This window comes from Heterodontus francisci, chromosome 5 (genome assembly GCF_036365525.1).
Source record: "Heterodontus francisci isolate sHetFra1 chromosome 5, sHetFra1.hap1, whole genome shotgun sequence".
In the NCBI taxonomy this organism is placed as follows: domain Eukaryota; kingdom Metazoa; phylum Chordata; class Chondrichthyes; order Heterodontiformes; family Heterodontidae; genus Heterodontus; species Heterodontus francisci.
The window spans coordinates 177036392-177050403 of record NC_090375.1 but is presented as its reverse complement, the minus strand read 5'-3'; the positions used below and the strand labels follow the sequence as shown (position 1 = coordinate 177050403).

At 41.5% G+C, this 14012-nt stretch overlaps 1 protein-coding gene across 1 annotated transcript in view; it reads right to left on the bottom strand.

Moving 5' to 3' along the window:
* Positions 1-14012, bottom strand: part of fer1l6 (fer-1 like family member 6) — a 166427-nt gene that overhangs the window by 95426 nt on the left and 56989 nt on the right. The window contains exons 17-19 of the mRNA XM_068032676.1: positions 12054-12170; positions 4149-4301; positions 2917-3097 (exon numbers count right to left, since the gene is read on the bottom strand). Of these exons, the coding sequence (XP_067888777.1) occupies positions 2917-3097; positions 4149-4301; positions 12054-12170 (451 nt within the window). The remainder of the gene's footprint in view (positions 1-2916; positions 3098-4148; positions 4302-12053; positions 12171-14012) is intronic.

The following is a 14012-nucleotide window of genomic DNA, read 5'->3' as shown; positions in this document are numbered from 1 at the left end:
ACTGAATGTATGACTTTAAAATGGGGACTAAATTGCACCTGTTTGCCCTGGACCAATTATCTTCTGTCTTCTAACCCTGCTTCACCTGAAGACTGCACTTAGTCTTGACTTCCTGGGGGTAATTTTGAGTTTGTGTGATAACGAATACACTGCCTTTTTTACATCTGTTCTGATTTTCACTTCCACTAAAGTCAATAGAACGCTGGTTCGCTTTCGCCTGTTTTCTACAATTGCACAAAGACAAATTTACCCTCATGCTTGCAACGTCATGGGAGATTGACTTGTAAAATAAATTGTTTCTATTTCTGGAATTCTATTCAGTACGGCACCCACCTCTGATGTGCACTGCATGCTAACAATATTGTTTGGTTCATTATAAATTCTTACATTCCCAATTTGTCTTACTTATCAACATTCGTTGCTTCATTATCTCCATTAACTTCAAATGGAAGGATGGCTTGTATCTCCTCTATTGCTAATGTTGCCTTCAAGACGCTCAAATGTTTTCTTCTGTGTCAAACCTTTTCCCCCTTTAACAACTCTTGAACACTGAACCCATATATAAGAAGGCTTTAGGAACATCTCCCTCACAGTCCTGAACAGAAATAGCTTGTTGTCTGATGGAGACAACAATCTGAGACACTAACTTGATTGAATTCTTTCATGAAATAACAGAGAGGGAGGATGAGGACAGTGCAGTTGATTTGTATATGGACATTCAAAAGGTGTTTGATAACATACCACATAATAGACTGTTAACAAAATTTAAGCCTGTGGGATTAAAGGGGCAGTGATAGTGTGAATATGAAATTAGCCAGGAGACATAAGGCAGAGAGCAGTGATGAATGGTTGTTTTTTGGACTGGAGGGAGGTATACAATAGTGTCCCCCAGGAGTTGGTATTAGGACCACTGCTTTTTTTGATATATATTAATGACATGGACTTGGTTATAGAGCAGATAATTTCAAAATTTGAAGACGACATGAAACTCAGAAATGTAGTAAACAGTGAGAAGGATAAGAGCAGCCATTGACAGGCTGATGAAATGGGCAGACACATGGCAGATGCAATTTACATAAGAACATAAGAAATAGGAGCAGGAGTAGACAATATAGCCCCTCAAGCCGGCTCCACCATTCAATATGATCATAGCTGATCTTCTGCCTCAACTCCACTATCCCATCCATTCCCCATATTCCTTAATTCCATAAACAGAGGCAGAGTACAAAAGCAAGGATAGTTTGCTAAACCTCTATAAATCACTGGTTAGGTCCCAGCTGGAGTATTGTGTTCAATTCTAGCCACTACACTTGAGGTCTCAGAGAGCATGCAGTGGAGGTTTACTGGAATAGTACCAGGGATGCGGGACTTCAGTAGAAAGATGAGAGAATTTGGGGTTGTTCTCCTCACAGTAGAGAACGTTAAGGAGAGATTTGAAAGAGATGTTCAAAATTATGAAGGGTTTTGATAAAGTAAATAAGCAGAAATTGTTTGCAGTGGCAGAAGGATTAGTAACCAGAGGACAAAGATTTAAGGTAATTAGCAAAAGAACCAGAGACAAGGTGAGGCGATTTATTTTATGCAGAGAATTGCTATGATCTGAAATGCATTGCCTGAAAGAATAGTGGAAGAAAATTCAATAATAAATATCTAAGGAAATTGGATAACTACATGAGGGGACAAAATTTTGCAGGGCTCTGGGGAAAGGACAGGGGAATGTCACTAGCTGGATATGTCTTTCAAAGAGCTGGCACAGGCACTGTGGGACGAATGGCCTCTTTCTGTGAGGTATCATTCTATGATTATATGATTCTAGATTATCCATTTCACATTTCCAGCATTTAGTCTCTCGCATTCTCTCTCTCCTCACTCTCTCTCAAACATTTCTTGTCTCTCTCTATTGTATCAATAAAGTCCACTTAAGGGAGTTGCTTTAGTATCAGAATATTTTAAGTTCATTAAGGTGAAAGATCGCAAAGCAATAACTTTAGTGAGGCACTAACTATAAAACATGATAGAAACATCAGGGAGCAGTTGCAGAGGAATATCAGGGTCTTGGCGATTGGGTTGGTACCAATTCAGCCTTGGACCAGATAGTCTAGTTTTTGCGCAGGTATTCTAGAAATTGCTAAAATGTAAACTGAACACAAAACTCTGAATTTTAAAGCTAAATTCACATTTTTGTACCTATTTTATATCATGGAAGCATTAGTTATAGAAGCAGTATATGAATGTTCATCACCAGAAAAGCAAATCTCAGAACTCAAGCCATGATCCAAACCCTGTATTCCCCCACCTAGATTCGAGGTGGCCCTTTCCAGTTTTGTGTTTGGTAAAAGGTACAAACCATAATTGGATGAAATCTGCATTGAAACACTGCAGAGCCAGTTGGCTAGAAATTGAGGAGTTGGGAAGCAGGCTGTAGAGAGACATTGGGCTGTCTACAAAAACACACAGGGCAGTGGACTTCAGAGAAACAAGGTGAAGAAGACACACAGAAAGAGAAACATGAGAAATGTCAATAGACCACCTCTGATCTACTACACCACATGCATTTGATGTGCAGTTCATGCAAAATACTAATATTGTATAGTGGTAATGTGATGACATGAAGCTCACCTTGCAGTTTCACTGGATGGGAATGTGGACCAGAGTCATGGTGCTCCCAATATTCCAGTCATTAAGAGTTACACATAAAACATTACCTGATGTTTCCCCTCAGGGAATTAGTGATCCATGATACAAACCAGAGGAAATTCAGTCTTAATAACTTCCTCTAGGGGAATCACAGGCTGAAGATCATATATGAAAAAAAAGCCTCATAGCATTGTTCTAGTTGCAAGTTAATCACAAAAAGATAAATTTAGAATTTCTTGTGAATTGAAACAGGATGGGTATTCAATCTGTCACACCCACCTTTATAAAGAATACTGAGAGGAGGAGAAAACTGATGCCCAGTGCGTGTTGTTGGAATTTCCGGCTCAAATCCACAGGGTACGTTTTCCAAAACAGTGCCTGCGTGTCTGGTTGAACCCAACCATAGGTAAATATCCACTTTTGCTTGTACCGTCCATCCCATAACACGCCTTCCTGGCAGCTTAAAGGATACACATATGAAAAAAATTACATTGCAAGTGATGCAAGAGTGACAGCCATTCTTATTTATAATCAAAACATATCACAACGTATTGTTAGTTAAAATCAATTGCTGAACTTAATATCCTCAGGGTTGATTGGGGAAGTAGGTACATCATACCATTGACATGCTTGAGTCTTGTGTTTGAATGCTGTCTCAGACTAATGATATGAAATTCTCTTTTTTTTCTGCTGGCTTATAGTCTTAAATGAAATGATTTTGGGGCAGCTGTAACCCAGTTCTTAGTGAGCAGAGGCCTAGAATATAATACTACCCATAATTTAAAACAAATTAGTATGTTCATTCAGAGACAATAAGAAAAGTCATTGAGAATTATTTTTCTTATAATGCAGAGGGAGTGGTGTAGTCGGAAATGGGTACGTGCCTACAATTACCCCCACAAATCAAGTTACCACAAAAGGTAGTAGACATCAGCAACTCTCTTTCCCAAAAGGCTTTGGGTGCTGGGCCAACCTTTAAGACTGAGATCGACAGATTTTTGTGAGGTAAGAGTATCAAGGGATAGGAATGAGATTAGTCCATTTAGCCCCTCAAGCAACAACTATATAAATATAAGCTGTTGCTGATTTGATACGGACAAAGATGGGTAAATGGAGCTGACGTGCAGGTCAACCATGATCCAATTGAATGGTGGAAGAGGCTCAAGGGGCTGAATGGCCTACTCCTGTTCCTATGCTCCCAAGACTAGCTTGGGCTGCCACAGTATTCTCTGGGTGGACATCAGACATCTTCCAACACTGAGGGACAAACCGTTTGCGTTCAAGTCTGTCAGTTTGGGCCTGTGTATTTCCAAATGAAATGACCATACACAAAATGTATTGGCAGATGCCAATGACTTAGAAACAGAATGCCCACCTGCCTACCCTGTGGAGCAGAAACCATGCACAGCACAAGAGAATGCAAAAGGAATAAAGTGAACCATTGTCTTCTTTATCTTTTAAGAAGCAATGCAAGACTTGAGACATTTTTATAGCAAAGAAAAATCATATACTTTAAGAAATAGTGACTGAATTTTCCCACAGTGTTTTCCTTTCTCGTCCTCTTTCTTAGAATATAGGATGTCTTTAGCTGGAATCCGTACATATGCAATTCTCTTGTTGCCGCTGAGCATCCAAATGAAGACATCTGGGATAGTATGTTGTGGCTGAAAGTAAAAAAAATAATGTAAATCACAAGACCCATTTTTACATTTACAGAAACAAAATACAGCAAATGCTGGAAATCTGAAATAAAAACAGAAAATGCTGGAAATACTCAGCAGGTCTGGCAGCATCTGTGGAAACAGAAACAGAGTTAACGTTTCAGGTCGATGGCCTTTCATCATTTGTCCTGAAATGATAACTCTGTCTCCACAGATGCTGCCAGACCTGCTGAGTATTTCCAGCATTTTCTGTTTATATTCCAGTTTTAAATTTCTCTGCTTTGATTTTATCATGTTCTTACATGCTGCAACTATCTTGTTATCATAATTTGTGCTTTTGTCTTATGATATACGTTCAGCCCCAGATATTCTTTTTCACTGCTGCTGGCTACACACCTTAACATCTGGGTGAAAAGTTGAATTGGTTGCTATGGATACCTCAATGGCCTTCACCAACACAAGTATGTTGCCAGAAATTAGGGAGTACTGAAGTCGAGCTTGATACCAGGTAGTTCCTTGATTATTGATGCAACTCAATACAGCATAGTTTTATGTCTGATGATGTAACACTTATGACTCACTGATGAGAGGCAGTCCTGGATCTCCTGGTACATAGCATAGCACAATAACCAGTTATGCTACTGGTCCAATCAGCAATGTGATATTATGATATTCATTCAAAATTGTAACTACAATTTATTGATAATCAAATCATCACAATTACAAATATCTTTCCTCTTAAAATGTAGAAATTGGACAAATAAAATATCCTCCTCAGAATTCATCAATTAAAAATATTTTTATATATTTATTCCAAAGCGAAAGAAGAAGAACCTGTGTTTATTTAGTATTCAAAATCATCAAGGGTTTTGATGGAATTAATAGGGAGAAACTGTTTCCAGTAGCAGAAGGGTCAGTAATCAGAGGACACAGATTTAAGGTGGTTGGCAAAAGGACCAGAAACAACATGCAGAAAAAGGATTTACACAGCGGGTTGTATGATCTGGAATGTACTGCCTGAAAGGCTGATGGAAATAGATTTGATTATAACTTTCAAACAGAAAGGTGGGGGGTGGGGGCGGGGGGTGGAATTGGCAGGGCTATGGGGAAACTGCAGGGGAGTAGGACTAACTAAGTAGTTCTTTCAAAGAGCTGGCCTAGACACAATGGGCCAAATGGCCTCTTTCTGTGCTGTATCATTCTATGCTTCTACAAAGTCCTCAGGACATCCCAACACATATCATAAGCACTATATATTATTCTTAAGAGCAACCACTGTTTTGGAGGTAAAATTGGCAACCAATTAGGGCAGATAGGTCCCACAAACAACCAATAATGTAGTTGACATTTAGGAAGGACAGGCAAAAAGGAAAAGGAGGTGGTGTTGCACTGATAATAAGGGATCAGTACATTAGAAAGGGAGGATCTCAGATCAGAAGAACAAAATGTGGAATCTGTTTGAGGGAAGCTAAGAAACAGCAAGGGGCAGCAAACATTGGTAGGACTTGTTTATAGGTCACCAATCAGTAGTGGTTGTGTGGGGCATGGTATTAATCAGGAGATTAGAGAGGAATGTAGCATCATACAGTAATCACGAGTGACTTCAATCTGCATATAGACTGGGTAAACCTAATGAGCACTAATGCTGTGGAAGACGAGTTTCTGGTGTATGTTCGGGATGGTTTTCTAGAGTAGTATGTTGAGGAACCAACTAGAGAACAGGCTATTTTAGATCTAGTATTATGTAATGAGAAAGGGCTAATTAATAATCCTGTTGTAAAAGAATCTTTAGGGATGAGTGACCATAATATGATAGAATTTTGCGTTATATTTGAAAGTGAGTTAGTTCAATCTGAAGCCAGGGTGATAAATTTGAACAAAGGAAATTGGGAAGGTATGAGGGGCAAATTGGCTGAGGTGGATTGGGAAAATATATTGAAAGGTATGACAGTACCTAGGCAATGGATAGTCTTTAAAGAAATATTACATAGTTTACAGCAACTATACATTCCTTCAAGGCACAAAAACCCCAAAAGTAAAGGCAGTGAACCGTGGATAACAAAGGAAGTTAAGGATTAAAAGAAAAGGCCTATAAAGTTGCCAGAGATAACAGTAAACCTGAGGATTGGGAGGATTTTAGAATACAGCAAAGGAGGATGAAGAAACTGATAAAGAAAGGGAGAACAGAATATGAATGTATGCTAGTAAAAAATATTAAAATGGACTGTAAAAGCTTCTATAGGTACGTAAAAAGGAAATGTTTGGCTAAGACAAATGTGGGTCCATTACAGGCAGAGTCAGGAGAATTTATAATGGGGAATAGAGAAATGGCAGAGAAGCTAAATGATTACTGTGTGTCTGTCTTCACTGAGAATGATACAAGAAATCTCCCAGAATTAGAGATCCAAGGGATTAGGGAGAATGAGAAATTGAAGGAAATTAGTATTAGTAAGAAGGTTGTATTGGAGAAATTAATGGGGCTGAAGGTTGCTATGTCCCCAGGACCTGATATTCTATATCCCAGAGTGTTGAAAGAGGTAGTTATGGAGATAGTGGATGCGTTGGTGATTATCTTCCAAAATTCTATAGATTCTGGAGCAATTCCTGCAGATTGGAAAGTAGGGAGAGAGAAAACAGGGAATTACAGACCTTGTTAGCCTTACATCAGTTGTTGGGAAAATGCTAGAAACTATTCTATATGAAGTAATAAATGGACACTTGGATAATAATGATCCGATTGGGCATAGTCAACATGGATTTATGAATGGGAAATCATGTTTGACGAACATGTTGGAGTTTTTGAGGATGTTACTAGCAGAATTGATAAAGGGGAGTTGGTGGACATTGAATACTTGGATTTTCAGAAGGCTTTTGATAAAGTCTCCCACAGCAGGTAGGTTAGCAAAATTAAAGCACATGGGATAGGAGGTAATATACAGGCATGGATTAAGGATTGGTTAACAGGCAGAAAGCAGAAAGTAGGAATAAACGAGTCATTCTTGCGTTGGCAGGCTGTGACTAGTGGGCTACCGCAGGGATCAGTGCTTGGACCCCAGCTGTTCACAATATATATCAATGATTTGGATGTGGGGACAAAATGTAATATTTCCAAGTTCACAGATGACATAAAACTAGGTGGGAATGTGTGTTGTGAGGAAGATGTAAAGTGGCTTCAAGGGGATTTGGACAGACTTAGTGAGTGGGCAAGAATGTGGCAGATGGAATATAATGTGAAAAAATGTGAGGTTATCCATTTTGGTAAGAGGAACAGATGTGCAGAGTATTTCTTAAATGGTAAGAGATGTACAAAGGGACCTGGGTGGCCTTATCAATAAGTCACTGCAAGCTAACATGCAGGTGCAGCAAGCAATTAAGAAAGCTAATGGTAAGCTAGCCTTTATCACAAGAGGATTTGAGTACAGGAGTAGCGAAGTCCTGCTTCAATTGTATAGAACTTTGGTTAGACCACACCTGGAGTACTGTGTGCAGTTTTGGTCCCCTTACCTTAGAGGGAGAGCAACAAAGGTTCACCAAACTTGTTCCCAGGATGGCAGGACTGTCCTATGAAGAAAGACTGGGGAAACTGGGCCTGTATTCTCTAGAGTTTGGAAGAATGAGAGGTGATCTCATTCAAACCTATAAAATACTTAAAGGGATAGATAGGGTAGATGCAGCTAAGATGTTTTCCCTGGTCAGGGAGTCTAGAATCAGGGGACACAATTTTAAAATAAAGGGAAAGCCACTTAGGACAGAGATGAGGAGAAATTTCTCTACTCAGAAGGTTGTGAATCTTTGGAATTCTCTACCCCAGAGGGCTGTGGAAGCTGAGTCACTGAGTATGTTTAAAGTAGAGATTGACAGATTTCTAAATGCCAATGGCATAGGGGATATGAGGATAGTGTGGGAAAAAGGTATTGAAGTGGATGATTGAATGGTGGGGGAGGCTCGATGGGCTGAATGGCCTACACCGTTGCTCCTATATTCCTATGTTGACCATTTATTTTGGTTGAAGGAAATGTGTTAACCAGGACACAAGGAGAACTCTTGCTCTTCTTCAAGTAGTCCTTTGAAATCTTTTACATCCTGCTGAAGTACCAAAAGAAGGAGATGTGGGGCAGCATTTGCATTATGGAGGTGGGAAACAGGAACTGAGTCTGTTTTTGTGTGAGAAACCCACCTCCTGTGGGAAATTGATTTAGATTCAGCTTTTAAAATGGGTAATCCCTTAATTGGTATGGAGACGGGTTTCCTGTTCTCTTAGAGCCACTAGGGCCAGGAACGGAGGTGGGTCAGATTAAGTGTGGGACTCATGTAGGCAGCCAACACAGAGGCTGCTGGTAGTCCTGTGAGCAAGATCTGCGGTTTGTGCCAAAGCCTTCCACAACACAAAAAGGAAGTGAAATGTCACAGGGGAACTGGAGACCTGGCGTTAGGAGCAGGTCAGACACTCACTTCATCGATGCCGACCTAAATCTAATGCTGGAGGCCATAAGGGAGAAGAGGGAGGTCCTCTTCTTGGTGGCTGACAGGAAGAGGCCTTGCAGCAGGGGCACTTCGCTGTTCAATGTTAGCCCCCTCTGCCTCTTCTTCTTCCTCCTCCTCCTCCCCTGATGAACTGCTCCTCCCCTGAGGAGCTGTCTCCTTCCAGGGCCTCACTGTCATCAAGGTCCACACCTCTCTGGAGGTCCATGTACTGGAGAGCGCAGCAGACCACCACAATGACTGACCCTTGCAGGAAAGTATTGAAGGGGACCACCCGACCGGTCCAGGCACTGGAATCAACCCAATGGCCTGTTCAATGATTGTCCTGCTGAGCAGGTGGCATTGATTATAACACCTCTGTGCATCTGTGTGGGACTCCTGTAGAAGGGTCAGTAGTCATATCTTCAAGGGATATCCCTTGTCCCCTTGGATCCATCCCCTCACTTTGGGGGAATGGCATGAAGATCTGAGGCAGCCTGGACAGGTAAAAGATGAAGGAGTCATGGCAGCTGCCAGGAAAGTGAGCGCACACTTAGAGGAAGCTCTTGTTGTGGTCGCAGACCAGTTGGACTTGAGGGAGTGGAAGCCCTTCCTATTGATGGATCTCACTGGCCAATCACTGGATGCCTTGATGGCCACATGGGCGCAAGCAATGATGCCTGCACCTGGAGGAATCCAGCGATGGAGGACGAACCAAATGCCCTCTGTGCCTGTGCATGGCCATCTCTGTCAAAGTGGGTGTAGTCCCCTACCCTCCTGAATATGGCATCTGTGACCTGCCTGATGGTGTGAGGAGCTGCTGACTGCGAGATGCCACCTAGGTCTGCAGCTGATTCCTGGAACGACGCAGTTGCATAGAAATTCAGGCTGACAGTGACCTTGAAAGCTGCAGGTAAGGGACCACCATGGGGTCATTAGGCCTCAGGTCATTGTGGATCAGACCACACGAGTCCGAGACTATCTGCCTGGATAGGCGTTGCCTCCTATGGTGCGGGTGTTCTGTCATTTGCAGGTATATGACTCTTGGGCTATGCACCTGATGTCTTAGGTAGTGCCTTCCTCTCCTTGCAGCCCTTGCTGTGCTCCTCTGGCCTCCTGCTGTCCAGGAGGTTGTATCTGCTGAAGTTCATCTTGGCTACTCTGTCCAATGTCAGAGTAGCCTGTTCCCATCTCAGTTCCCTCAGCTGGGCTTTGTGCATTCGCCAGGCCTTCCCCTGCCAATCCCAGCTGCCCAAGTGATGCCAGTGACCTTACGTCCCTTTCTGGATTCCTACCACTCACCAGTGAGAAAAGCAAGTCTTACAGCTGCAGTAATGGCCACTCTGTGGCACTTTTGGGGTAGCCGAGCTTTATTTTGTGCCTCTACATTATGTTAATCAGCTTTTCCCATAGCCCTCATGGCCCAGTGTGGTATTAAAATGACTTGTACACCCTGTCGTGTTCCAGACATAGTGTTCTCCCCGTTCCCTTCCTTTGAAAATCCCAACTGCTGCTGACAAGCCTGTTAATGAGACCAACAGGCACTTAATCGGGGTTGTGTGGGATTGCCGATCCCTCCCTCCCGGCGTCCCTTTAAAAATAGCTTCACGTTCCGGAGGCAGCAGGACCCAGTGCTGACCTCCGAGAATACAATCTTCAAATCACGCACACAACCGCTCCCACCCCCAGCAGGCTTTAAAAATCCGGCCCTTGATCTTGGTTTAACGTCTCATCTGAAAAATAGCACTTCCAACAGTGAAGCACTCCCTCAGTGCTGCGCTGAAATATCAACCTAAACTAAGTTCTGGAATAAACCTTGATCCCACAACTTTCTGATCGAGAGGTGAGAGTCCTGCCACCTGAGCCAACATAATTATACTCTTTTCTGAATCACTTATTATTTTACAGCTACAGTGCAACATTTTTTTTTGTTCGTCATGGGATGTGGGCATCGCTGGTTAGGACAGCATTTATTACCCATCCCTAATTCCCATTGAGAAGGTGGCGATGAGCTGCCTCATTGAACTGCTGCAGTTCATTTGGGGTAGGTACACCAACAGTGCTGTTAGGAAGAGAGTTCCAGGATTTTGACCCAGCGACAGTGAAGCAATGGCAATATAGTTCCAAGTCAGGATGGTGTGTGACTTGGAGAGGAACTTGCAGGTGGTGGTGGTGTTTCCATGCATCTGCTGCCCTTGTCCTTCTAGTTGGTAGAGGTCGCTGGTTTGGAAGGTGCTGTCTAAGGAGCCTTGGTGCATTGCTGCAGTGCATCTTGTAGATGGTATACACTTGCTGCCACTGTGTGTTGGTGGTGGAGGAAGTGAATGTTTGTGGATGGGGTGCCAATCAAGCGGGCTGCTTTCTCCTGGATGGCGTCGAACTTCTTGAGTGTTGTTGGAGCTGCACCCATCCAGGCAAGTGGAGAGTATTCATCACACTCCTGACTTGTGCCTTGTAGATGGTGGACAGGCATTGGGGAGTCAGGAGGTGAGTTACTCGGCACAGGATTCCTAGCCTCTGACCTGCTCTTTTAGCTACAGTATTTATATGGCTACTCCAGTTCAGTTTCACATAAGGTGATCATCTGGGTTTATCCCTCATCGTGTTGTATAATTTATGGGAATGAAATGCGAGACAAAGAAATGTCAATGTTCTGAAACTTGCATTATTGGAGTCTCTTGAATTTGCCACATGGACCCCTGTGACCATATCACTGTATTAAGACACTAATCCGTTGGTATGGATCTCTCCAACCTACAAATCCAATACCTTAAAAACGTTTTTGTAAAATTAATTTCAGTATGCACTGTTAAAACAAATAACGGATATTAGGGAAAGTACCAACTAATCTATTGGATAAAAACTTGAAGGGAAAAAACTTACAGGTCAATGGGGAAGGAGCAGGGGAGTGGGACTAATTGGACAGCTCTTTCAAAGAGCTAACACCAGCACAGTGAGCCGAATGGCCTCCCTCTGTGCTGTGTCATTCTATGATTCATCCAATCTTGGGCTTCTGCTGATATTTATAAACAGCTAATTTGTCATCATTGAAGCTCTTTGACTGAACTGCAGGCTTATAACTCAATCAAAAGCATCTAGTATTCTGTGTTGTACCTTCTTGACCCACATTCAAGTGATAAATTGAGATTGCTCCTTAAGAGGTTAAGGAAAAACAAACAGTATGAATGTTAACACTGATCAGTTTGTTGCTATGTCATTCGATACAACACTCAGGCTGAAAATGAATGCTTGATTGTAATGAAATATTTCTTTCTATTTTTCACTGCGCTATACCTCATCAACAAGAAATCGCAACTTTTGGATCCAGCTCTGAATTTCACGCAACCGCTCATTCACTGACATTTTCTTCTTTTCCTGAATCATTATGCTGGCTTCGTTGGACACCTGTTCCTAAAATACATAGAAAATGACCTTGATGATAACAGTGAAAGATGTACCTGTCGGTTTTTCAGGTTTTTTGCTTTTCCTGGTTTCTGTCAACAGGTTACAGTGAAACATGAAATGGTGCACACAGCTCAGCAATCTGAAGAGGGGACCCTGATTCTTCCTTATTCTGCCCTACCTTAAATCAGGTGACTCAGGGATTAAATGAAGCTGAGAGTCAGTCCAGATTGATGGGATGAAAATATCCTCTTTCTGCTGTTTTTAACATTCCTGCATGGAATAGGTTTGAACAGTCTCATCCCAATTCCCCATGGGCATCAACCCATAGCAGCAAAGGGTCCATATTTTGGCACAGAGCTGACATTCTCATTCAAACAGAGCAAATGGATGGCTAGTGTGGGAAATGGAAAATTCAGATTGATTTGGCAGCAGGTCTTTTTTGTGAGGTTAGCGCTCTGTTGGGACAGAGTAGGAGGTGTTTCAAGCTGCATCTGACTGTGCTTGATTCTGATACTGAGTGACAAACCTGGAAAAATGTCCCCATTCCCCAGTAAGAACATCATCACTTTACTCAACAAAAAATCTACCCTTCTCCTCAAAAATTTATAAAAGCTACAAGAAAGACTGAACATCCTGGAATCCATATGAATGGTTTTAATTGGTGTTAAATGCCAGGCAACATAGGTGGATAGAGAAATAGACAGAGAACATCATAGTTTCCATTAAATTTCTGCATTTTATTCTTTGTTATCTATCTGTTACTTAAAAACTAGTGTTGAAAAAATATGATAAATACTCATCACAGATAACATGTTGGGAGGCTTCTGATCTAGTTGGGTGTTTTATTTGTGAGGTTTGTTTGGGTCCCTCAATTAGACTTCCAATTTAAAATGAAACAATGTCTTGACTGGTGGATTTCTTTAGCCTTACTTTGGTTAAATGAAAAATGCACTATCACCTGAAATTACAGAAAATAACTGCTATCACATGAATGCTTAATGTGCTGGTCTCAAATTCCTCCTTCCACTATTGTAGCAGAGGCATTCAACCCATTCATTTTTAATACATGAACACATCACAATAATTTCCAGGCTCATGTTGTGACAACTGTGGAGTAATACTGCTGTTCGAATTAGATGGTTAATGCTTCATTCAATCCTGAAACCATCTTTATAAAGTGCCATTCCCTTATTTTAAAACGTGCAATTATAAGATTGTCCTTATGAGCTACTGTGTCACAATAAAAGGGCCTGTCAAAATACCAAATGCAATCAAAAGGAGCAACTTAATAGGTCCAGATCAGTAACTTTGTTTTCTTGTTCAAGATCAACAATATAAACAGAAAAATATTGTATATTTAAAGTATATCAATATTGGTTAGTCATGACACTTTGGAACCTACTATACATGTCTGTCACTTTTTATTATTCGGGTAATTTGATTTGATGCTTTTGGAAATGATTTTTAACTTGGTCTAGTCAGCTGCGAACATGGATGTAACAGCCTCAAAATGGGGTCAGTAGACATTACATTCCAGTCCCAGCGACGTGTTGGCTATTGCCATTTTTAAAAGGCCCATAGCTGAGCAGCTGAAGCTCCTGGGAGTAGGCCCCTCTTAATAGGCAAGTTTAATAGACATACAAATAAGGTTGCCAGGCCTCCAGGATAGCTCTAGGGTCTTCAGAAATTAAAGATTAATCTCCTGGACACCGCTGTGAGAAACCGGGGAGAAAAATCATAGGGGCATTAAAAGAATTGTGTATTTTTAAAATTTTCTTTGAACATTTTGGATAGGGGTGAAAAGAAGCTGACAGTCAAGATTCATCCAATCGGATAATGACGAGTCTG